The sequence below is a fragment of the Heteronotia binoei genome, chromosome 2 (genome assembly GCF_032191835.1).
Source record: "Heteronotia binoei isolate CCM8104 ecotype False Entrance Well chromosome 2, APGP_CSIRO_Hbin_v1, whole genome shotgun sequence".
NCBI classification, from domain to species: domain Eukaryota; kingdom Metazoa; phylum Chordata; class Lepidosauria; order Squamata; family Gekkonidae; genus Heteronotia; species Heteronotia binoei.
The window spans coordinates 17,779,415-17,805,755 of NC_083224.1; the positions used below are offsets into that span (position 1 = coordinate 17,779,415).

Here is a 26,341-nt window from a genome sequence, read left to right on the forward strand (position 1 = left end):
ACGGCAGCCAGATGGAAGGAACCTCAAAAATGGACACAAATGGTCCGTGGGCCCCCAAGGGCCTCCCTCTACGTCACCGGGACCCCCGTTTGGGAAACTCGTATCTCACCGCTGCCACCAAATGTGTTACTTGTAGAGTTTGCCCAAGCACTCGAACCAAATGAGAACTCTCACACTCCAGGGTCCATCAAGGATCGTTTATTAGTAGCGTGGTTTGCAAAGCACAGAGAGTCCGGATAGGGCAGTCCCACCCGTCGACTCTGCTCTCTGTGACACAGCACAGACCTCTTATCCCTTGCCTATGCCCTCGTGGAGCCCACCGATTGGTGAGCTCCCTCACAATCTGCCTAGTGATAGCGCGCGCATGCCCTGAAGCATCTTGACCCGTTACCTTCCCCCCCCCCCCCGTTTTCCCTATCTATTGTCGCTTAACGGTTTTCTTGTTCCACCCTATGATTCATCTGGTTAAGCCATTTTCTGCCACATTTTGCTGGCAGTGCACACTTCACCTTTCAGACTTAGAGTTCAACAACCACTTCCTCTTTCAGTTCCTTCTTAGAGACCTGATCTTGTCATGATCTGAGGCCTAGTGTGGCCTAGAGGCCAGGGAGAAGCCTGTGTAGGAGTAGTTATGGGGCCTAGTTTTCCCAGGATTCCTGATGTCCCTCTGATTGGGTGGCAGGGTTTTTGAGGGAAAAGGAGCCCAAGAAGGGGTGAGACCTGAGAGAAAAGCATGAATATGTTTGGCTGGAAAGAGAAGTTGTTCTCTCTGCTGAGGCTGGTCTGGAGGGGGGTGCAGCTGTAGAGAAATCCCTCACCCTAAGGAGGTGGTGAATTCTGGTATTAGAGGAAGGGGATGTATAGATAGGTTGGGGGTGTTTATTTCTTTGCACCAACCTTTACTGTTTCTTTATTCACTGTGGCACTCAAAGTCTTCACTACTCTCTTATTGTTTGAACACTTATAATAAATCTGTTTTTAAACTGCCTGTGTCCTCACATCTCCTTGGTCACGGTTAAAAGGTATTTGTTAATAAGGAAGAGATGTGAGTTGGGTAGGTGCTCTGGACCCTTCCACTCAGGCCCTTAGCAGAGTGGCGGCCAGGGCTACCTCGCCCGCTAGGCAAACGAGGCAGTTGCCTAGGGCGCCGGAAGGGTGGGGACACTAAACTGCCCCCCTCCTGGTGACCCAGGCAAATGCCTAGTTTGCTTGCCTCCTCTGAGCACCTGCCACCGCCCATCCTTTCCTGCACCGCATCCCACCCCCCATTCTGCTCTGAGGCGCCCCCTTTTCCGTCGCTGTCCGATGTACACTCCGTCCCACCCCGCCGCGACGCCCACCCGCCCCCTCCTCCCATCCCTTCCCATTGCCGCCCACCCAATGCATGCCGCATCGGGGCTGGCAGGGCTCCGGCGCAGCTCTATGATTGTGCGGGAGGTGGCGACGGAAAGGGAGGAGGAGTAGGGGTGGGTGGGCGTCTTGGCGCGGCACCTGGGGGGGTGGGATGGAGTGTGCATCGGACGGGCAGCGGAAGAAAGGGAGGAGGAGGAGAGGGTGACTGGGTGTCTTACTGATGGGAGTAAGATGACAATTATAATTCAAGCAGCATGTTAGAATAGATGCTGAGCTAATATAATTTAGTACACCTTCTGAAGATGTCAGGGATGCGTGGTATATGGAAAGTTCGGTGGGGTAGGGCGGGATATAAATCGAATAAATAAATAAAATAAAAATAAAATAAAGTTATGCAAATGAATTGTGCCAGTGAGCTCTGGCATCTCTTCTACAAAATGACCTGTGCTTTCACTCCTTCCCCCCCCTCATTTTTCTACCTCCCTTCTGTTCTTTTTCTTCATTCTCTGTATCTTTGTATTTCTGTCTTTTTATATCATTCTGGCAGTGATCACACACACTAAATAGTGCTCTTTCAATTAGGGTTGCCAGGTCCAGTTCAAGAAATATCTGGGGACTTTGGGCATGGGATCAGGAGACTTTGGAGGTAGGAGGATTCAGGGTGGAGACAGGAGCAAAGTTGTGACCAGCACAGTTGAGCTCTGAAGGGAGTTATGACCATCACGTTTAAAGGGACTGTGCTTTTAAATGCCTTCCCTTCATTGGCAATATGATAGGGGCACCTTCTTTTGGGGCTCATTGAATTGGACCCCCTGGTCCAATCTTTTTGAAACTTGAAGGGTGTTTTGAGGAGAGGCGCCAGATGCTATGTTGCAAATTTGGTGCCTCTACCTCAAAATTTACAACCGTGAACTTTCTAACTGGAGTTTACTGTGTGAACTGGCAAGATCCAGATGGAAAGTGCTTTGAAACTGCTTTGTTTAACGTGCGTGATTATAGCCTATGTCCGTCTACCTTCCTTTCATATCTCCTTGGCTGTTTCTACACAACAAAAAATCCTGTCTGTGCATATTTAAAAGCAATTGTTTACATTGCATATCGCTGCTGCTTCTGTCTTGCTTTGCGATTTCTAAAAGTCTTCTATTTTTATTTTTTTGGAATGGGCAACGAAAATGCTGTCCTGGAGTTGCCCTGCAGTTCCCAAGAGTACTTTTGAACGAGTGTTTCCCTGAACATACATCGTAGAACTTTCCCTCCGAGTTTTAAAGCTCCTCCCCAAAGCCCCATCCATCGTTCACTTGCGAGAGCACTGATTCTGGAAGTCACTAGGTGTGCTGCTCAGAAGTCCGGGCTGCAGTCACCTTCAAGGAAAGGCAGCTGGGCGGGACATCTGTGCAGCTTCTCCCAAGCCAGGCTTCCTTTGTAAGGGAGACGCAACTCAGAGGAGAATGTGCCCTGCCCCACTGCTCTTGATCTTCAAGGTGAACACAGAAGGGCATTTGAACCTGAGTCTCCCAGATTCTAGCCCAGGAATTTCAAAGATACGGCCTGCAGGGTAGATCGGTATCCTTAAGGCCTCAGATCCTTCTTGCAAGCAACGTGCTCTCTTGCTGCCTTTGCTGGGGCTGCCGCCGCCACTGTTTTGCAGCTGGCTTTTGCCCAGCTCGCTCTTCCTGGTTCCTACTTCATGCGGGAGAGATCCAAGCGAAGCCTCCCATGCCTGCATTGGCTGTGCACTCCTCTTTTGGGAGAATGGGCGGGGGAGAGAAGGCAAAAATGAAAGGGAGTGCTTGTGCAGGAGAAAGAGTTAAGCTTGACTACCGTGGTTCCTTTAAGACCAGCAACATAAGAGAAGCCATGTTGGATCAGGCCAATGGCCCATCCAGTCCAACACTCTGTGTCACACAGTGGCCAAATACACACACAAACACACACACACACTGCGGCTAATAGCCACTGATGGACCTCTGCTCAATGTTTTATTTCAGGTATAAGCTTTCATTCTTCATCTTTTTTCCCCTTTCAATTTTTGCATTTCGTAACCCATATTCACTGTCCAGTCACAGACTGTGGCCATAGCTACAGATTGCACTGCAAACATTCACGAGGATCCCTTTAAAATCATCTAGACCAGGGGTGGCCAAATTTGCTTAATGTAAGAGCCACAACGAATAAATGTCAGATGTTTGAGAGCCACAAGACATGAACATCAGATGTTTGAGAGCCATATATCAGGAAGGGAGGAAGGAAGGAAAATAGATGGGGGAGGGAGCGGGAGGAAGAGGTAGAAAGAAAGCAACTTCAACTTTAAATACATTCTCCAAGCTGCTGGCTGGCTCGGCTTGGAGAAGTCATTTGAAGAGAGAAATGCCTTCTCCATGCTGGCCAACAGGGTGGTGGGGGCTTCAAGAGCCGCACAATATGTGTGAAAGAGCCGCATGTGGCTCCCAAGCCGCAGTTTGGCCACCCCGATCTAGACCCAGCTTTCACACAGCCCCCCTTTTTCTTAACCTTCCCCACTGCCTCCTGTTTGCGCACCTCTGGCCAGCTGCCTTGGGTGACAGTAAAGGAGGAACTTTTTGGTCTAAACGTCAGAAGAGATCACATTCTATACCAGCAAATCCCTTCCTGGAAAATTCATTAAGAATATGGGATATGCTAAGGAAGTGGATTGCGCCGGGTATTTCTCTAATATGTAGCTTTTTTAACCAATATTGGTCCCCACAATTCATTAAGGCTAACTCTAGCCATCCGTGGGGGATTAAGGGGTTGGATAGAATTGGATTCAACAGAATAATAATATTACTAAGGAACAAGCAGAAGAGAAATTAGGAGGTAATATCAATTGGTATCAATACCTTCAAGTTCAGAATATGGTTCGCTCTCTTCGGAGGAAAGAAACCATTAGATATAAATTGACGTCATTTGAAGTCCTGCTTAAAGAGGAGGGCATTGGCAAGAAATGTTTGCTTTCTAAAATATATAATTATTTAGTTGACTCCATTCATGTAGATAGATCCAAGTAGGCAGCCATGTTGGTCTGAAGTAGTAGAACAAAACAGGAGTCAAGTGGCACCTTTAAGACCAACTTAGTTTTATTCAGAACATAAGCTTTCGTGTGCTCTTAAGCACACTTCATCAGACGAGGAATCTGGCACAGTGTGTAGAGCCGTGCAGAGCTGGTAGGCAGTGGCTCAGAATGCAAAATGGTACAGATTTAAGATCCAATGACAGAAATGTAAAATTATCTGGTAGGCAGTGGTTTAGAATGTAAAATGGTACAAATATAAGATCCAATGACAGAATAGTAAAATTAACAAATTGAACAAACCTTTGATCTGAGTGGCATGAGCATGTGAAAGCAACAAAACAGTAGTATGTCAAAATGTGCCTGTGTTTGTCAATGACTTTATTGCTATAAACCTGGGCCAAAAGGAAGGAATTTCTATCTCTGTTTTCCCATCCAACTAACCCACCTTTAAACATGCAACATACATATAGTTTGTCATTAGGAGAAAAATACATTAAAATATAGTGGGAGATGGGTTCAATATATGTAACGGGATAAACAACCAATATCCCTGTTTGAGTGTGTCCATACAGCTAAAAGAGAAATACAGTGGATAGTGATGAAGAACATCACTATCCAATGTATTTCTCTTTTAGCTGCTCAATTTGTTAACCTGGGGATTGGCAACCCTAGACTCTTTAGGGGAAGGGAAGGGAGCCTTTTTCCCGGAGCTCTGCAGCCGCGAAAGAGTTAAAACAGTCGTGCTGTTTGCGAGAGAGGCCGAGGAGGGGGAGGGCGGAGACAAAGTGCAAGGGGTGGGGTGGGGGTCAAGCAGACATGCAAACGAAGCCCGGGAAACTCCCTCCCCAGGAAGTCCTTTGGGTCTCCGAAGACAGGAATTCGGATCTCCCCACGTGTTGGGGGTGGGGAGGCGTTTGAATCCTTTTCCGACCTGATGCTCTAAGTAAGTAATAGAATCATTGAGTTGGAAGAACCTCCAGGGTCATCTAATCCAACCCCCTGCACAATGCAGGAAACTCACAAACACCTCCTCCTAAATTCACAGGATCTTCATTTGCTGTCAGAGCTCTGTTTAAAAACCTCCAAGGAAGGAGAGCCCACCACCTCCCAAGGAGGAAGCCTGTTCCACTGAGGAACCTCTCTAACAGTCTGGAAGTTGTTCCTAGTGTTGAACCGGAAACTCTTTTGATTTAATTTCAACCCATGGGTTCTGGTCGTACCTTCCAGAAGGTAGGAATTGTAGGCTATTTCTTAATAGCTAGCATATTATGTATTGTTTTTGTAAATTGTTTGTTATATGCATCTAGTGATCTAAATTGGATACTTGTAAACGTTGTGCTGGAGAAAACTCTTGAGAGTCCCTTGGACTACAAGAAGATCAAATCAGTCAGTCCTAAGGGAAATCAACCCAGACTGTTCCCTGGAAGGTCAGATGCTGAAGCTGAAGCTCCAATACTTTGGCCACCAAATGAGAAGGGAGCATTCCCTGGAGAAGATCCTGATGCTGGGAAAGAAGGCAAAAGAAGAAGGGAAGGGCAAAGGAGGAGATGGCTGGACAGCGATGTAACTAACACGAATTTGAGCAGACTTCAGAGGATGGTGGAAGACAGGAGGGCCTGGCGTGACTTTGTCCATGGGGTCACAAAGAGTCGGACTCGATTGTGCAACTGAATAACAACAACAAAACCGTTGTGATGTGACGTAACCCCATAGTCAGAAATGACTGTCGGTTGCACAGGAGACTATATTTACCTTTTAAGATAGATTTATATTTTTATTATTTACTTTCCCTATGCTCCCTTTGCATTGAAAAGATTCAATAAAATCAAATCTATCACAATACATATAGAGAGAGAAAAGGGGGGGGGGAAACCTGCCACCCCCTACTAGGGTTGCCAACTCCTGGGTGGGAAATACCTAAAAGATTTGAGAGGGGGGGGGGGTTCTGCCGCGCTTGCTGCGGTGGAGGGGGGGGGGGTCCGCAGGCTTTGCAAGAGGATCTGGTGCAGGGGTGGCCAACGGTAGCTCTCCAGATGTTTTTGCCTACAACTCCCATCAGCCCCAGCCAGCATGGCCAATGGCTGGGGCTGATGGGAGTTTTAGGCAAATACATCTGGAGAGCTACCATTGGCCACCCCTGTAGAAGATGGGAGGGGGGAGCAAGCCAGGCCATCCTCCCAGGGCTGGATCTACATATTTTTTTGAGGCGGGGCAAGAGTAAAACAAATGGTGTGGGAGGGGCAGCACCAGCTCTAGAGAGGGGGAAACTTGGGGCTGCTTTTTCCACCCGGCTCGTTTCCCCGGGATGGCAGCAGCGAGGGGCAGGTAAAGGGCAGCCGCATCCTTCCCTTCCCGCACCCCAGGGCCGGCGCTCGTCTGCTGCCGCTGCTCCTCCTCTTGAGGAAGTTTCCTTCCCTCTTTTCCTCCTCTTCCTCCCCCATTTTCCACCGAGCCTGCCCGCCTTCAGCTGCACAACTCCTGGGGTAAGATTGCCAAGTCTGACTCGAGAAATATCTGGGGACTTTGGGGGTGGAGCTCGGAGAAAACCGTATTGAAGGAAAGCATTACTCTTAAGGATACCCAAGAAATGATGCAAAATTACACAAGATACCCACTTACAGCAAAATGGACCCCAAATTCATCCAAGTGACTTTGTGAAGCTTTTGTTCAGTGCTCCCCTATTCCTTAAGTAGAGACGTCCTCTTGAATAATTAAGTTTTACATAGTTTGCAGAAAGCCAGGAGTGTGAGAGTCTTCATGACCTTCTCAGGAACGCCAGCTTGCTGTGGTGGTTAAAGAGTGGTGGGCTCTAATGGGGAAGCCCTTTCCAGTCACTTTATCCTGGGCTCCAGTTTACCTTCAGATGTACCCTCTAAAGTAGCCCCAATAATTCAGCCAGATAACTTTGTACAGTGCTACCCTATGGTATTCCTTCTTTACAATACAAAATTACAGTGACAACAATATAAATTTACAGTGAACAAAAATACCATCCTACGGTATTTATGTTGTTGTCACTATAATTTTGTATTGTAAAGAAGGAATCGCTTTAATTATATTTTGATATTGTTTTGTACATGGAGAGTATTTTCTTGTTATTTCCTGAAGGGCTAAACAGGCATATCTTTAAAAGTTTGGTATGTAATCTACCAAAAGAGCCCTGGAGCACAGAGTGGTAAGATGCAGTATTGCAGTCCAAAGCTCTGCTCATGACCTGAGTTCGATCCCAGCAGAAGCTGGGTTCAGGTAGCTGGCTCAAGGTTGACTCAGCCTTCTATCTTTATGAGGTTGGTCAAATGAGTACACAGCTTGCTGGGGGGAAAGTGTACATGACTGGGGAAGGCAATGGCAAACTACCCCATAAAAAGTCTACCATTAAAATGTTATGCTACGATGTCACCCCAGAGTCGGAAACGACTGGTGCTTGCATGGGGGACTACCTTTACCATTTTTAATGTAATATACTACAGTGACATTAATCCTCATCAACAAACTACAAGGACGCTCCTTCTGATCCACTGGGGTAATCCTTAGGTGATTCTTCACCAGATTCAGTGATGTAACTCTGTTTTCTTTTCTTCTTGCCTTTCTGATATCTTTCCCTCACCCTCTTCACAGCCAAGTGAATGAGAGTGTCTTTCCAGAGTCAGAGGCAACACAAGAGAAAGGGGAAGGAGATGGAAGAGAAGGACCCCGAAGGCCTTGGAACTGGGGAGATATCAAAGAAAGGTTTCCATTCCCTCCAAGCAGGGAGTGGTGCTGAATTTTGGGGAAGAGCTGTGCCAGAGATCTTGGTTCAGGACCCTGTGACCGCAGATGGACGTAGCCGATGCTTCCGGCAGTTCAGTTACCAGGAGGCTGATGGGCCCCGAGAGGTTTGCAGCCGGCTCCACGGACTTTGTAAGGACTGGCTGGAGCCAGAGAGGCGCACCAAGAAGGAGATTGTGGACCTGGTGATCCTGGAGCAGTTCCTGGCCATCCTGCCGCAGGAAGTGCAGGGCTGGGTGAGACGATGCGGGCCAGAGAGCAGTTCCCAGGCAGTGGCCCTGGCCGAAGGTTTCCTCCTGAGTGAGGCAGAGGAGAAGAGGCGGGCACAGCAGGTGAGGGGCTTTCAGTCGCTCCGCTCAAGCAATGAGCTTCTCCTAAGGATTCTTGCCAGCTATTTCTCTGTCAGTGTGTGAACTGCCATCAAGTGCTTCCAACTTATGGCATCCGTAGGAAGGTCTTCTACTTAACAGCCTTCTCAGGTCTTGCAGATGGAGGTCTGTGGCTTCCTTGATTGAGTCAGTCCATTACATGTTGAGTCTTCCTCTTTTCCTGCCACCTTCCACTTTCCTTAGAATGTTTGTCTTTCCCAGTGCCTCCTGTCTTCTTGTAATGTCACAAAATCCGATAGCCTCAGTTAAGTCATTTTAGCTTCTAGGGAGTGTTGAGCCTTGATTTGATCTAGAACCCACTTATTTGTCTTTTTGGCAGTCCACGGTATCTGTAGAAACTCTCTCCTCCAACTTCGCAAAGAATCAACATTCTTTCTGTTCGCTTTCTTCCTTGTCCAGCTTTCACACTCACACATAGTAATGGGTGACTTGCTCCTTGTCACCAGTGACCGATACTCCCTCTAAGCTGCGGAGTCTTGTGAGCAAAAACTTTGCTTTGTGAGCTACTGGCATTAAAGTTGAGAGTGAGTGATTTGGCTATTGCATAAATTAGTTTGCTCTGGGGCCATTTTTCCAGAGTGAATACAAAAATGTGTGGGCCAGAGGCTAAAAAACTGTGAGCTAGCTCACACTGACTCAGTTGAGAGGGAACACTGCCAATGGCATGTCTTTACATCTTCAGAATGTTTTCTCGCTCCTTCATGGCTGCCTTTCCCAGTCTCAGTCTCCTGATTTCTTGTTTGCAAGTCTCCCTTTTAGCTGATGGAACCTAGGAACACAAAACCTTGAACAATTTCAGTTTCTTCACCATCCAGAAGAAGAAGATATTAGATTTATATCTCGCCCTCCACTCCGAATCTCAGAGCGGGTCACAATCTCCTTTATCTTCCTCCCCCCACAACAGACAGCCTGTGAGGTGGGTGGGGCTGAGAGGACTCTCACAGCAGCTGTCCTTTCAAGGACAACCTCTGACATGGTTGACCCAAGGCCATTCCAGCAGGTGCAAGTGAAGGAGTGGGGAACCAAACCCAGTTCTCCCAGATAAGAGTCCGCACACTTAACCACTACACTAGCCTTAAATTTCTCAAATCCCCCGCTAATAATTATTTTTGTCTTCTTGATGTTCAGCTGTAATCTTCCTTTAGCACTTTCTGCTTTAGACTTCATGAGTAATTACTTCAGGTCTTCAGTCCTTTGTGCCAATCATGTGAAGTCATGTGTTTATCTCAGTTAATGTTCCTCCATCTTTATCTAAATCAAATCCAATTTTCCTTATGATATGTACTGCATAAAGATTGTAGAGACAGGGAGATAAAATACATCTTAGTCTGGCACCCTTGCCAATTGGGAAATCTTCTGTTTTTCCATATTCTGTCCTACCAGTGGCCTCTTGTCCAGAGTTCAAGTTTTGCATCAGAACTATTGGATGTTGTGGCACACCCATTTCTTTTAAAACCAACCATAGCTTTTCCTGATCCCCACAGTCACAAGCTGCTTTTGTTCTGAAATTCTCTCCTACGCTCCATTAAACCACTTAAATTTGCAATATGATCTCAAGTTCCTCTTCCTTTTGTGAATTCACCAGGAATAGAACATCTGGCATATCTCTTTCAATAGATGACAACAATCCTTGTTGTAAAACGTTGAGCACCAGCTTAGATTTGCATGAGGAATTCATGTAATGGTCCAATAGTGGCTACAGTCTTTGGCGTCTCCATTTTTTCAACTGGAATGTAAAGTAAATGTTTTCATTCTGTGGGCCATTATCTTGTTTTCCATCTTTGTTAGTGTATTCTTGCTACGATTTTGACAGACTCCTTTTCTGTGGCTTGATATAGACCTACTGATATTTCATCTCCTGCTGGTGATTTGTTTCTCCCAGTTGTTCTTGGTGCATCTTTACTTTGTAAAACCAGCCCTAGTTCTTGCCCCTGTGGTTATAGCAAGTCTGGCGGTGGAGTCAGGAATCATAGAGTCATAGAATCGTAGAGTTGGAAGGGACCTCTAGGGCCATCTAGTCCAACCCCCTGCACAATGCAGGAAACTCACAAACACCTCCCCCTAAATTCACAGGATCTTCATCGCTGTCAGATGGCCATCTAGCCTCTGTTTAAAAACCTCCAAGGAAGGAGAGCCCACCACCTCCCAAGAAAGCCTGTTCCACTGAGGAATTGCTCTAACGGTCAGGAAGTTCTTCCTAATGTTGAGCCGGAAACTCTTTTGATTTAATTTCAACCCATTGGTTCTGGTCCTACCTTCTGGGGCCACAAAAAACAATTCCACACCATCCTCTATAGGACAGCCCTTGGAGCCTGGGAGTGGGTCCGGATCCATCTCTTCAGCCTGTTCCGGTCCTTCTCTTACCCCTCTCCCTTGCTGTTGTTTCAGATGTGGGGAGGATCCGTGAAGGCAGAAGCAGAGTTCTCTGAGGCAGAAGGAGCTCCGTCAGAGGAAGGTCAGAGGGCGCAGGCCCCGGAGTGTGCCCATGATGGTAAGTGGTAAGGGTGCCTCCTGCCCAGAGGGGATTGGGGCTCTTGCTTGGCAGAAGTTTCAGGACAGGAGAAAAGGGAACTACTTCATCAGACTACATAGACTGGTGTTCTGGGAAACAGTGCCATAGGATGTCATGATGGCCACTCCACTTTAAGTGGAAGTATAGAGATTCATGGAGAGCAATTCCACTTGTATTTACCTTAATGGAAATGTGCATATCTCACCTTCCTTGCATTAGAAAGACACAAGGTGGCTCAAAAAAGAAAAGGAAGACAAATCTGGGTGTAGTTTTCAAAAGTCTGGAAAGTGGGATGTGTAAGCAAAGAAAATAGGACTTTGAGGCTTAAATTCTTCCTATTTTGTCTCCCTTTCAGGCAGCGAAGAGACGTTATCAAGCCGTATTCTTTGCAGAGAAGTGGAAATGCTCTCTCAACCTCTGGTTCAGGTAGGGGGGTAGAACAGGCAATACTCAGATACTTGTTCCTTTCTCAGGGAAAATCTCACTCCTGTTGTCTGAGGAAGAGAGGCTCTGTACAGCCCAGCCTTTATGCATACTGAGCTCTGCATCCTGCAGCCTCACAAACTATTTCTGTGGAGAGTGTCAAGTCTCCGCCCAGCATGATCTGTGATGAGGAAATCTGCTTTTTCTTTCAGTCTCCGTTTTCCTTTGAGGAGGTGGCCGTGTATTTCACCATGGCGGAGTGGGGCCTGCTGGATCTGGGCCAAAAAGCCCTCTACAGGGAAGTCATGCTGGAGAACTATGAGAGCGTGGCTTTTCTGGGTAAGGATCTTTCATAAGTGCTAAAGGTGTGAATCACTGCCATTGGGATGATGCACGAATCAACAGCAATATCTGTTTGTGAGGCCAGTGCAGGTAATTGGCCACCCCTGGGTGCCTGGAGAAGTTGAGGTGCCCATGAAAGTGATGTTCAGCAGGGCCAGGTAGAGCGATACAACCCACCCCACTGATCCAGGGGCAGCTGAGGCCAGTTTTGTGTCCATCACCCAAGTCAGAGAGGGTGTCGTGGCCTGAGTCCAAGAACGGGCTGAAATGCCCTCAGAAGGACTCTGGAAGGAGCCAGATCCTTATTTCTCAGTTGTCGGGCATTACAGCATCCCCTTCCCCAGATGGGATTTTGGCCATCCACTCTGACTGTTTCTCCGGAAGATTTGAAGAGACTATTTCCTTCCCCAATTAACTGGCAGCAGGTGGGTATCCTTTAAAGTTATGTCAAGGGACTGGGGAGGAATCCCCATGGGATCTTTCCTCTTCACATCTAAGCAACGCTTGTTTTGGTAGAATTCCCAAGCCCACTGAGTGAGGGGAGAGAGAGAGAGAGAGGCCTTCTGGGGCCTAGAATCTGGAGGCTCAGAAGCTCCTTCAGGGTCTGAGCTCACTTGTGGCTGTTGAGTGGCTGCACTAGCCTTAATACTGGGTATTCCAAGGAATGGGAGGTTAGATAAGACCAGCCCTGCTAGATGAGGCCAAAGGCACATCACCCCTTTCCTTCATTCTTCACATGGATGCCTTCAGGCCTTCCTATTTGGTGTATATGGGCCTGAGTGCTTCCTTGGGAGCTGTTCTGCCTTGCAGGGATGTTGTGCAGCAAGTAATCCCACCAGTTAACACTGCAACCCGGGGTAACTGGCTTAAGCCAAAGCACACAACAACCTCTGTTGTCGTGAGGTGGATCAGTCCTCATCCCAAGAGGGTAGAAGAAGGAGATATTGGATTTATATCCCACCCCATACTCTGAATCTCAGAGTATCAGAGCAGCTCACAGTCTTCTTTATTTTCCTCCCCCACAACAGACACCCTGTGAGGTGGGTGGGGCTGGAGAGGACTCTTGGAGAGCCAGTTTGGTGTAGTGGTTAAGTGTGCGGACTCTTATCTGGGAGAACCGGGTTTGATTCCCCACTCCTCCACTTGCACCTGCTGGAATGGCCTTGGGTCAGCCATAGCTCTGGCAGAGGTTGTCCTTGAAAGGGTGCTGGTTATTACCTTTAAAGCCTTATATGGCCGAGGACCTGTTTACCTTAGGGACCATCTCTCCCCACACGTTCCCCAGAGGGTACTTAGATCTGGGATGCAAAATCTATTAGTGATCCCCGGGCCGAGGGAGGCAAGATTGAAATCCACAAGAGAGAGAGCTTTCTCAATTGCTGCCCCCTATTGGTGGAATCAGCTGCTGGAAGAGGTTAGAGCCTTGTGGTACGTTGCCCAGATCCGCAAGGCCTGTAAGACAACGCTATTCCAGCTGGCCCTTAATTGATCAGGAATGACTGATAAGGTAGTAGGGAATGACACCTAATATATACTGAATGCCATCTGAAATGAAACTATATCAAATGATATTAGCATCAGATTGTTTTAATTGTTTAATTTTAATTTATGATGTAAGTAATGTAAGTGAATTGTTTTGATTTTACTGGTTGTTAGCCACCCTGAGCCTGCTTTGACGGGGAGGGTGGGATATAAATCCAATAAACCTTGAACCTTAGTTAAGAATGATGATGCCAAAGAAAACTGGAGATGGACCAGAGAGGCAGGAGGAAAGCCACACAGGTAAGAGGAGGGATAAGCCCACTCCTTCCCCAAAATGGGTCCTCCCTGAAACCCTAGTCCATGAAGAAAGGTCAGTCAACCAAAGAACAGACAATACACTGCAAGGAAAAGGGAATTGAAAGTATGGCATTTTCAAAGACTTTCATTCAGAGAATGAATGTCATTTTGCAGAAGCTTAGGAAAGCAATTGTGTAATTGCTTGGAATAGAACAGCTTCCATCATAGCACAGCCCTTACTTCACATCAAAGAAGTCATACAGGTGGGGAACCATGAAAACGGTAAGAGTCCCAACCAAGTGTCTCTGATGCAGGAAGCTTAATGTACATTCAAAATATTTATTATTGTACGCTACTGTAAAACAGAAGGAAGGCACTGAAATCTTTGGAGCGTGAATGAAAGTTCTCAGACCACCTTGTGTGGATTCTAACGGGAGATCTCTTTCTTTATTGCAGCAGGAGATGATCAGAGGAATGGGGAGGATGAGGAACTGCATCATCTGTCATCCGATGAAATCAAGAATGAAGATGTGAGAAGAAATGTCAGGACTCAAAGCACGTCTCAGAGGCAGGAATTCAGGCAAAGGGTAAAGAAGAGTGATAAATCCATTCCTTGCCAAGAGGGGGATTTCCAAGAAGTAATTCACAGGTTGGAGGAAATTTACAAGGGTATAAAGTGTGGAACGAACTTCTCAGATCAAACCCAATATAATATCCATTTTTCAAAGCACAGTATAATGAAGGCATGTAAATGCTTTCATTGTGGAAAGTACTTCAGATACAAATCACAACTACTTGTGCACCAAAGGATCCACAATGCAGAGAGACATTTTAAACGTTCAGAGTTTGGAAAGAAATTCAGTCATAGTTTGTTTCTTAAACAGCACCAAAGAACCCACACAAGGGAGAAACCTTTTAAATGCTCAGAGTGTGGGAAGAGATTCATTTACAGTGGCAGTCTTCAATATCATCTAAGAACCCACACAAGGGAGAAGCCTTTTGAATGCTCAGAGGGTGGGAAGAGATCCAGTCAGAGTTTCCTTGTTAAACAGCATCAAAGAACCCAAACAGTGGAGAAGCCTATTGAATGCTCACAGTGTGGGAAGAGATTCAGTCACAGTAGCAATCTTCTAAAACACCAAAGAACACACACAGGGGAGAAGCCTTATGAATGCTCAGAGTGTGGGAAGAGATTCAGTCAGAACAGCAATCTTCAAAGTCATCTAAGAACTCACACAGGAGAGAAACCTTTTGAATGCTCAGAGTGTGGGAAGACATTCAGCTACAATAGCAATCTTCAAAGTCATCTAAGAGCCCACACAGGAGAGAAACCTTTTGAATGCTCAGAGTGTGGGAAGAGATTCAGTCATAACAGTAGTCTTCAAAGTCACCTAAGAACCCACACTGGGGAAAAGCCTTTTGAATGCTCAGAGTGTGGGAAGGGATTCTGCTACAGTGGCCATTTTCAACTTCATCTAAGAACCCACACAGGAGAGAAACCTTTTGAATGCTTAGAGTGTGGGAAGAGATTCAGTCATAACAGTAGTCTTCAAAGTCACCTAAGAACCCACACTGGGGAAAAGCCTTTTAAATGCTCAGAGTGTGGGAAGAGATTCAGTCAGAGTAGCAATCTTCAAAGTCATCACAGAACCCACACAGGGGAAAAGCCTTTTGAATGCACAGAGTGTGCGAAGAGATTCAGTCGGAGTGGCAATCTTCGAAGTCATCAAAAAACCCACACAGGGGAGAAGCCTTTTAAATGCTCAGAGTGTGGGAAGAAATTCACTGACAGTAGCACTCTTCAACAACATCTAAGAACCCACAAAAGGGAGAAGCCTTTTGAATGCTCACAGTGTGGGAAGAGATTCAGCCACAGTTGCTATCTTCAACTGCATAAAAGATCCCACACAGGGGAGAAGCCTTTTGAATGCTCAGAGTGTGGGAAGAGATTCAGTCAGAACAGCAATCTTCAAAGTCATCTAAGAACTCACACAGGAGAGAAACCTTTTGAATGCTCAGAGTGTGGGAAGACATTCAGCTACAATAGCCATCTTCAAAAGCATCAGAGAAACCACAAAGGAGAGAAACCTTTTGAATGCTCAGAGTGTGGGAAGAGATTCAGTCATAATACCAATCTTCAAAGTCATCTAAGAGCCCACACAGGAGAGAAACCTTTTGAATGCTCAGAGTGTGGGAAGAGATTCAGTCAGAACAGTAGTCTTCAAAGTCATCTAAGAACCCACACAGGGGAAAAACCTTTTGAATGCACGGAGTGTGGGAAGAGATTCAGTTGGAGTAACAATCTTCGAAGTCATCAAAAAACCCACACAGGGGAGAAGCCTTTTGAATGCTCAGAGTGTGGCAAGAGATTTAGTGACACTAGCAAACTTCTCAGTCATCTAAGAACCCACACAGGGGAGAAGCCTTATGTATGCTCAGAGTGTGGGAAGAGATTCAAACACAGCAGCAGTCTTCAAAAGCATCATAGAACCCACACAGGGGAGAAGTCTTTTGAATGCCCAGAGTGTGGGAAGAGATTCAGTCAGAACAGTAGTCTTCAAAGTCACCTAAGAACCCACACTGGGGAAAAGCCTTTTGAATGCTCAGAGTGTGGGAAGAGATTCCGCTACAGTGGCCATTTTCAATTTCATCTACGAACCCACACAGGGGAGAAGCCTTTTGAATGCTCAGAGTGTGGGAAGAGATTCAGTCATAATAGCAGTCTTCAAAGTCATCAAAAAACCCACACAGGGGAGAAGCCTTTTAAATGCTCAGAGTGTGGGAAGAAATTCACTGACAGTAGCACTCTTCAAAATCATCTAAGAACCCACACAGGGGAGAAGCCTTTTGAATGCTCTGAGTGTGGGAAAAGATTCAGTCAGAGTAGCAATCTTCTAAGTCATCTAAGAACCCACACAGGGGAGAAGTCTTATGAATGCTCAGACTGTGGGAAGAGATTCAGTCACAGTGGCAGTCTCAAGTATCATCAAAGAACCCACACGGGGCAGAAGCCTTTTGAATGCCCAGAGTGTTGGATGAGATTCATTCAGAGTGGTGATTTTCAAAGTCATCTACGAACCCACACAGGGGAAAAGCCTTTTGAATGCTCGGTGTGTGGGAAGAGATTCAGTCGGAGTGACAACCTTCGAAGTCATCTAAGAGCCCACACAGGAGAGAAACCTTTTGAATGCTCAGAGTGTGGGAAGAGATTTAGTGACACTAGCAATCTTCTAAGTCATCTAAGAACCCACACAGGGGAGAAGCCTTATGAATGCTCAGAGTGTGGGAAGAGATTCAAACACAGCAGCAGTCTTCAAAAGCATCAAAGAACCCACACAGGGGAGAAGCCTTTTGAATGCCCAGAGTGTGGGAAGAAATTTAGTCAGAGGAGCAGTCTTCATCTGCATAAAAGATCCCACACAGGGGAGAGCCTTTTGAATGTTCAGAATGTGGGAAGAGATTCAGTTGCAGTAGTAATCTTCAAAAGCATCAAGGAGTCCACCTAGGGCAAAAAGTTTCAGAATAGAAAGAGATTCAGTGTGGTTATCTTCAACAACATACAAGAAAGCACACAGGAGAAAAACCATTTCACTATTTTGCCTAAGGGTGTTGAACTCATTTTTTTTTACAATGATTTGACAGAAATGTTGCTTCATTGGGCCAGGACGTGTGTGCCCGACATTGTAATTCCAGGTTCCAGAGATATAAACTTTAGAATGAACCTCGGCCAACTCAATTAACAATATTATTTTTTACTCAATATATAAACATACTTAAAGAATGACATGCCTTATACTATTTCCTTTATTTAGCGGTCTTCAGTAACTAACATATCTGTCTCTGAATTACTGCATCGAAATCTAGAGTCAATGTCTGTTCTGTAGCAATCTTGAGTGTCCTGGTTAGGTCTGTATCTGTAATCTGAGAATGTACTTTTGAATTATGGACATTTATTCTAGAATGGAGATTTTTACAGACATACGTTGTTCCAAACATATACAGAATTTTAGAAGCAAAGTCTTAAGGTGGGAGTAGTTTGAACCCCAAAACTGATAACATTTACTAATACCAAGTTCAGAAAGCTTATTCGTCTCCATACAGCATCACATTGCTCTCCCACCAACCTGCGATTCATAGCATCTTTTGATTGATAGGTAAGGAGAAGTGTGAATGTCCCATTTTCCCAAATGTACTGACTAGCAATGTAGGCTCCACCTTCAGAACGCCTACCACTTTAGAGAAACTTTTCCTGTCCATCTCCCATCTCCCTTCCCCGCTTCTTGGCATAAGTAATCCGCTTCCCACTCCCCACTTCATTCTGTTATGTGTAGAGTTTGCCCAAGGACTCGAACCAAATGACAACTCTCACACTCCAGGGTCCATCAAGGAAGGTGTGGTGACCAGATTGATTGTGCCATTGGAAACACACAGGAGCCTTTGGCCATACATGTTGCCTGGTCAATATGATTTGGTCTTTATCCTTGGGGACCTGTCCTCTATTTTTGGAATTAATGACCCGTTGAGGGAACCATAAACCTTTGTTACATTCCATCCATGTAGGGAGAGTACAGCCGTAACCACCATTGGCCAACCACTCCTCCCTGTGGATGGAGGATGGGCACAAGCCCAGCAAGTTGTGAGGTTGGCTTCTTTAATTATAGCATTTAGTGTCTGATGCCACACATTTCTCTCCCACCCCCCTAATACGGTTGAAACCAAAACAATTGTCCATAAGGGTCCCAATAATTTCCTCCACCCTGCCATTCTCCCACCTCTCCCTCGGGAGCACAACTATTACACAGCTTCCCTCCCCAGTTATCAGGTTCAAAATAACTCTCAGTCCTCCAGCTCACACTCCAATCTTCTGTGGCTGGAGCCCCTTTGCGTCTCCTTCCTCCCACTCACACACACTCCACACCTTCCAACCTCTAGGGCTATTTCCGGTTTTAGCAAACCTGTACCTTTCTTGGTATTGATTTAAAATGCTCTCCTTCAACAGGAGTCGGCCTGCAATGAAATCAGACAATTTAGGAAACAATGGTTCTGTTGAGGCTTGTCCCACAAGCCAAAAGTCTAGGTGCCGGCACAACGGTCCTTTCCACAAGGTGAGTTCAGGCGTGATCAGTTCGTCAGGCCACGCTGAAAAAACGGCCGAGAAACGTTGTGCCGAGGTCCAACCCGGGTTGTCCGCTTCGGTCAGCTCCCACATTCGTCAATTGCAGTTTAAGGGGTTCTCCTTCTACCGACTGGCTCTTCCAGTTTTTTTTTCTCTGCCCCTTTTTTTGTGCGCCTGTGGTGAGTCCAACCTGTTCTGACTGCTGTTCCACAGTTCTGACTGCTGTTTCGGTGATTAAGAGAACTTGGGAGGGACCTTCTCAGCTGGTGTCTTCCCTCCACCTCTTGACGTACACCCAGTCTCCAGGTTGATACTTGTGGACCGGCGCCTCTAGTGGCGGAGTGAGGTGTATGAGTCCTTGTTCCCTATGGGACTTAAGAAGAGAAGACAGAGCCAGCACATATTTACGCACATACATGTCCTTTAACAAATGTAAATTGCCTGCTGCTGTATATGGCATTACTCTCCATAATGGAAACCCATAAAGCATTTCAAAAGGTGACAACTGTATCCCTTCCCTTGGTTTTGTTCGAATTCCAAATAACGCTAGAGGGAGCACTTTTGTCCATGGCAAATGAGTCTCCAGAATTAACTTTTTCATTGCTTTTTTAAAAGTCTGGTTCATTCTCTCCGTCTGACCGCTAGATTGGGGGTGCCATGGTGTGTGGTGTCTCAGTTCTATTCCCAATGCTTTTAGTGTGATTGTCATTACTTTTCCCCCTTGTCTGAGTCCATTGTTTCAATTAATCCCACCTCTGGGATCACCTTTTCCAGGATGACCCTGGCAGTCACCGTTGCTGATGTTGACATTGTGGGAAATGCCAAGACCCACCCGGTGAGCTGGTCCGTTAAAACCAGGACATATTTTACCCTCCCCACTCTAGGCATCTCAATATAGTCCACTTGCACATGTTGAAAGGGCCTGACCGGCAAGCCTGCATCTTGACCTCAATAGGTAACATGTTTATTCGCCCTGGGTTGCTCGGGTCCGCCCATACTTTGGGGGAAATCTCCCCTTCCTTCTCTACTGTTAAGGCAGCTAGCCTAACCTCACATTTCCCCCCTTTTAATACCGATACCATCCCTATTTTATCCGCCAGATCCCTCCCCAAAAGATTTATCCCGCCCTTACCAATTAAAACGAATGCATGTTTAACCACTTCATTTTTTCTTGGAAACAAGACGTCAATGTCTTCTGTGACTGGGGCTCGAAACAGCCTATCTCTCACCCCTCGCACCCTTACACTTTCTAACCCCAAGGTGTCGCCTGATGGTAAACTTTGCAACGTTGATTTCGTGGCTCCAGTATCATACATAAATAACACTTCCTCCTTTTCCGGTCCCAGCTTTAATTTTATCAAGGGCTCTTTAGGGCTGGGTCCCGAGTACAGGAGCCCATGACACCCCTATTCCTCCTCATATAGGGCTGCAACCCTGGTCTCCTCCCATCCTTCCCCTTCTCTATTCGGGCATTCCCGTCCCCAGTGTCCCCGTTCCTTGCAGTACTTGCATACATCCTTGGGTAGGGGTCCTCTACTTCCCCTGTTTTCTCCCCGCTCGCCCCACGGCGGGCGAGGCCCTCCACCTCTTGCTCCTCTCCCCCAGCTATACCCGCCTCCACCTCTTCCTCTTCTCTCATCCCGCCTCTGCACTTCCTTAACTGTCTGGAACATTAACTTAACTGTCTTCGCTTCCTTCTCAACCTCCCGCCTGGGTATAACTTTCTGTGCCTCCACTACCAGTTCAGTAAGGGGCTTTGTTAGCAATCCGTCTAATTTCTGCAGTTTTTTCTTTATGTTCGGATTACTCAGTTCAACAAAATGGAATTTTAGGAAGGCCTGCCCTTCGTCAGAATCAGGGTCCAACCCCGTAAAAGCTGTCATATTGTTCTTTAACCTCTCCAAGAACTGAAAGGGGGGCTCTTTTCCACCTTGGGCTTCTCCAAAAGCCTTATGGAAATTTACCACAGGGGGTACCATTTTTACCAGTCCATCCAACACTAAACCACAGAACTGGGAACAAAAAGTTCAGCCGTCGGCCATCTGAATATCAAGATTTGCTGGGTTGCCGTTAGGAATAACGGCCAGTGCTCCCTCCTCTGTCCTGTCTCCCGCCCCTTTTATCCATTGTTTCCTGGCAGTAGACAGTGCCTATGTTGCCTCTTAATTTCCAGCCACTTGTTTTAAAATATGTATCATCTCCTCCGGAGAATATATGGGGGGTCCCAAAGCCCGTCTAATTTTGTTTTAAACATTATCGGGTTCTCCGAAAGAGGGGGCAATTGGCTCCGCATAGAGTGTAGCTCAGTGCTTGTTAACGGGACCTCTACGTAGCCCACCATTTCTCCCATCGGGACTTGCCTAAGGGGGGCCAACAATCCTCCTCCTGTTTCTTTCAAAATTTCTGTAGAATTCCGCCTGCATGCTTCTGCCTCTGACCTTGTTCTTCCTCCCATTCCTCCCTCTTGTCCACCCCACTGTTCCAAAAGGTCAGACAATTCACCATACATCCCTCGTCCTCGGGGTGGTGCTCCCATAGACGATGTTTCCTGTCCGTAGGGGGGTGGAGAAACGTCTAATTGGCCCTGTGGTTCTGGTTCCACCGAGCCTGGTGGAGGCCTTCTCCCCACAACGAGATCGATAGAGTCCCAAGAAGGAGAATCCTCCGTCTCCTCCACCTCGACAGCCATCATTTTTATAGCTGTTGTGAACGGGCTTCCCGCGAAATCCATCCAGATGCTAACACACTGTAAATTGAGAGGAACCTCCGGGCGCGGTTCCAACCTTAACCAATATTGGCGCATATCTGATATTATGGTTTTATTTATGGTACCATATTTTGGGCAGTGGTGTCCATAGGGGAGATTTAATTTCTGGCCATTCCAAAACACAAGTCCTCACCAGCTGTTCCTTCATGGGACCGTAATCTTTAAACGTGTCTCAAGCCTTTAAAAAGCGGTCCAATGGGGTTCCTACTGGGAACTCAACGGTCCGCGGGCGCCCCTTCCCTGCCGGCTTCCCATTGTCCTGCGCTTGATCCTTGGGGACATCTCCCCTGCGCCCCTTATCCTTAGACCCCTTGTTTCCCATCGTGTCTAATATGACCGATCAACTCACCAACTTTCCGTCGCTGGCGAAGTCCTGACGTCCCGTCGATCGTTGAAGGACCCACAGCGGTTCTTGCCACCCTCGGGTGGCCTAACGGCAGCCAGATGGAAGGAACCTCAAAAATGGACAAAAATGGTCCGTGGGCCCCCAAGGGCCTCCCTCTAGGTCACCGGGACCCCCGTTCGGGAAACTCGTATCTCACCGCTGCCACCAAATGTGTTACTTGTAGAGTTTGCCCAAGCACTCGAACCAAATGACAACTCTCACACTCCAGGGTCCATCAAGGATAGTTTATTAGTAGCGTGGTTTGCAAAGCACAGAGAGTCCGGATAGGGCAGTCCCACCCGTCGACTCTGCTCTCTGTGACGCAGCACAGACCTCTTATCCCTTGCCTATGCCCTCGTGGAGCCCACCGATTGGTGAGCTCCCTCACAATCTGCCTAGTGATAGCGCGCGCATGCCCTGAAGCATCTCGACCCGTTACCTTCCCCCCCCTTTTCCCTATCTATTGTCGCTTAACGGTTTTCTTGTTCCACCCTATGATTCATCTGGTTAAGCCATTTTCTGCCACATTTTGCTGGCAGTGCACACTTCACCTTTCAGACTTAGAGTTCAACAACCACTTCCTCTTTCAGTTCCTTCTTAGAGACCTGATCTTGTCATGATCTGAGGCCTAGTGTGGCCTCGAGGCCAGGGAGAAGCCTGTGTAGGAGTAGTTACAGGGGCCTAGTTTTCCCAGGATTCCTGATGTCCCTCTGATTGGGTGGCAGGGTTTTTGAGGGAAAAGGAGCCCAAGAAGGGGTGAGACCTGAGAGAAAAGCATGAATATGTTTGGCTGGAAAGAGAGGTTGTTCTCTCTGCTGAGGCTGGTCTGGAGGGGGGTGCAGCTGTAGAGAAATCCCTCACCCTAAGGAGGTGGTGAATTCTGGTATTAGAGGAAGGGGATGTATAGATAGGTTGGGGGTGTTTATTTCTTTGCACCAACCTTTACTGTTTCTTTATTCACTGTGGCACTCAAAGTCTTCACTACTCTCTTATTGTTTGAACACTTATAATAAATCTGTTTTTAAACTGCCTGTGTCCTCACATCTCCTTGGTCACAGTTAAAAGGTATTTGTTAATAAGGAAGAGATGTGAGTTGGGTAGGTGCTCTGGACCCTTCCACTCAGGCCCTTAGCAGAGTGGCGGCCAGGGCTACCTCGCCCGCTAGGCAAACGAGGCAGTTGCCTAGGGCGCCGGAAGGGTGGGGACACCAAACTGCCCCCCTCCCGGTGACCCAGGCAAGTGCCTAGTTTGCTTGCCTCCTCTGAGCACCTGCCACCGCCCATCCTTTCCTGCACCGCGTCCCACCCCCCATTCTGCTCTGAGGCGCCCCCTCTTCCGTCGCTGTCCGATGTACACTCTGTCCCACCCCGCCGCGACGCCCACCCGCCCCCTCCTCCCATCCCTTCCCATTGCCGCCCACCCAATGCATGCCGCATCGGGGCTGGCAGGGCTCCGGCGCAGCTCTATGATTGTGTGGGAGGTGGCGACGGAAAGGGAGGAGGAGTAGGGGTGGGTGGGCGTCTTGGCGCGGCACCTGGGGGGGTGGGATGGAGTGTGCATCGGACGGGCAGCGGAAGAAAGGGAGGAGGAGGAGAGGGTGACTGGGTGTCTTACTGATGGGAGTAAGATGACAATTATAATTCAAGCAGCATGTTAGAATAGATGCTGAGCTAATATAATTTAGTACACCTTCTGAAGATGTCAGGGATGCGTGGTATATGGAAAGTTCGGTGGGGTAGGGCGGGATATAAATCGAATAAATAAATAAAATAAAAATAAAATAAAGTTATGCAAATGAATTGTGCCAGTGAGCTCTGGCATCTCTTCTACAAAATGACCTGTGCTTTCACTCCTTCCCCCCCCCCTCATTTTTCTACCTCCCTTCTGTTCTTTTTCTTCATTCTCTGTATCTTTGTATTTCTGTCTTACATCCACTGGAGTGACTTTGTGACCAACACTGAAGTCCTCAAGCGGGCAGAGGTTACCAGCATCGAGGCACTGCTGTTGAAGACGCAGCTGCGCTGGGCAGGGCATATTTCTAGGATGGAAAACCACCGCCTTCCCAAGATTGCCCTGTACGGCGAACTCTCCACCGGCCATCGAAATAGAGGGGCACCAAAGAAGAGGTACAAGGACTCCTTGAAGAAATCCCTTAGCACCTGTCACATCAACCATCACCAGTGGTCTGACCTAGCCTCAGATCGCAAAGCATGGAGGCACACCATCCACCAGGCTGTCTCTTCCTTTGAGAACACACGCATAGCTGGTCTTGAGGACAAAAGGAGATTGAGGAAGAATCGCACTGCTACAGGACCAACCCTAAATCAGACTTTTCCCTGCAGCCGCTGTGGCCGGACCTGCCTGTCCCACATTGGTCTTGTCAGCCACCAGCGAGCCTGCAGCAAACGTGGACTATTGCCAGCCACCAGCAAGCCTGCAGCAAACGTGGACTATTGCACCCTTCTTAAATCTTCGTTCGCGAAGCCAAGCCGAGAGAGAGGCAGTGATCACACACACTAAATAGTGCTCTTTCAATTAGGGTTGCCAGGTCCAGTTCAAGAAATATCTGGGGACTTTGGGCATGGGATCAGGAGACTTTGGAGGTAGGAGGAATCAGGGTGGAGACAGGAGCAAAGTTGTGACCAGCACAGTTGAGCTCTGAAGGGAGTTATGACCATCACATTTAAAGGGACTGTGCTTTTAAATGCCTTCCCTTCATTGGCAATATGATAGGGGCACCTTCTTTTGGGGCTCATTGAATTGGACCCCCTGGTCCAATCTTTTTGAAACTTGAAGGGTGTTTTGAGGAGAGGCGCCAGATGCTATGTTGCAAATTTGGTGCCTCTACCTCAAAATTTACAACCGTGAACTTTCTAACGAGTTTACTGTGTGAACTGGCAAGATCCAGATGGAAAGTGCTTTGAAACTGCTTTGTTTAACATGCGTGATTATAGCCTATGTCCGTCTACCTTCCTTTCATATCTCCTTGGCTGTTTCTACACAACAAAAAATCCTGTCTGTGCATATTTAAAAGCAATTGTTTACATTGCATATCGCTGCTGCTTCTGTCTTGCTTTGCGATTTCTAAAAGTCTTCTATTTTTATTTTTTTGGAATGGGCAACGAAAATGCTGTCCTGGAGTTGCCCTGCAGTTCCCAAGAGTACTTTTGAACGAGTGTTTCCCTGAACATCCATCGTAGAACTTTCCCTCCGAGTTTTAAAGTTCCTCCCCAAAGCCCCATCCATCGTTCACTTGCGAGAGCACTGATTCTGGAAGTCACTAGGTGTGCTGCTCAGAAGTCCGGGCTGCAGTCACCTTCAAGGAAAGGCAGCTGGGCGGGACATCTGTGCAGCTTCTCCCAAGCCAGGCTTCCTTTGTAAGGGAGACGCAACTCAGAGGAGAATGCGCCCTGCCCCACTGCTCTTGATCTTCAAGGTGAACACAGAAGGGCTTTGAACCTGAGTCTCCCAGATTCTAGCCCAGGAATTTCAAAGATACGGCCCGCAGGGTGGATCGGTATCCTTAAGGCCTCAGATCCTTCTTGCGAGCAACGTGCTCTCTTGCTCCCTTTGCTGTGGCTGCCGCCGCCACTGTTTTGCAGCTGGCTTTTGCCCAGCTCGCTCTTCCTGGTTCCTACTTCATGCGGGAGAGATCCAAGCGAAGCCTCCCATGCCTGCATTGGCTGTGCACTCCTCTTTGGGGAGAATGGGAGGGGGAGAGAAGGCAAAAATGAAAGGGAGTGCTTGTGCAGGAGAAAGAGTAAAGCTTGACTACCGTGGTTCCTTTAAGGCCAGCGACATAAGAGAAGCCATGTTGGATCAGGCCAATGGCCCATCCAGTCCAACACTCTGTGTCACATAAGAACATAAGAGAAGCCATGTTGGATCAGGCCAATGGCCCATCCAGTCCAACACTCTGTGTCACATAAGAACATAAGAGAAGCCATGTTGGATCAGGCCAATGGCCCATCCAGTCCAACACTCTGTGTCACATAAGAGAAGCCATGTTGGATCAGGCCAATGGCCCATCCAGTCCAACACTGTGTCACACAGTGGCCAAAAAAATTATATATATATATATATACACACACACACACTGTGGCTAATAGCCACTGATGGACCTCTGCTCAATGTTTTATTTCTGGTATAAGCTTTCATTCTTCATCTTTTCCCCCCTTTCAATTTTTGCATTTTGTGACCCATATTCACTGTCCAGTCACAGACTGTGGCCATAGCTACAGATGGCACTGCAAACATTCATGAGGGTCCCTTTAAAATCATCTAGACCAGGGGTGGCCAAATTTGCTTAATGTAACAGCCACAACGAATAAATGTCAGATGTTTGAGAGCTACAAGACATGAACATCAGATGTTTGAGCCACATATCAGGAAGGGAGGAAGGAAGGAAAATAGATGGGGGAGGGAGCGGGAGGAAGAGGTAGAAAGAAAGCAACTTCAACTTTAAATACATTCTCC

At 47.2% G+C, this 26,341-nt stretch overlaps 2 protein-coding genes across 2 annotated transcripts in view; both read left to right on the forward strand.

Moving 5' to 3' along the window:
• LOC132567787 (zinc finger protein 208-like) overlaps positions 1 to 21,857 on the forward strand; it is a 55,974-nt gene extending 34,117 nt beyond the window's left edge. Inside the window, 6 exon segments of the mRNA XM_060233474.1 lie at positions 10,930 to 11,039; positions 11,409 to 11,479; positions 14,054 to 14,184; positions 14,534 to 14,554; positions 14,674 to 16,978; positions 21,787 to 21,857. Of these exon segments, the coding sequence (XP_060089457.1) occupies positions 10,930 to 11,039; positions 11,409 to 11,479; positions 14,054 to 14,184; positions 14,534 to 14,554; positions 14,674 to 16,978; positions 21,787 to 21,857 (2,709 nt within the window).
• Positions 1 to 26,341, forward strand: part of LOC132567242 (zinc finger protein 91-like) — a 257,261-nt gene that overhangs the window by 136,574 nt on the left and 94,346 nt on the right.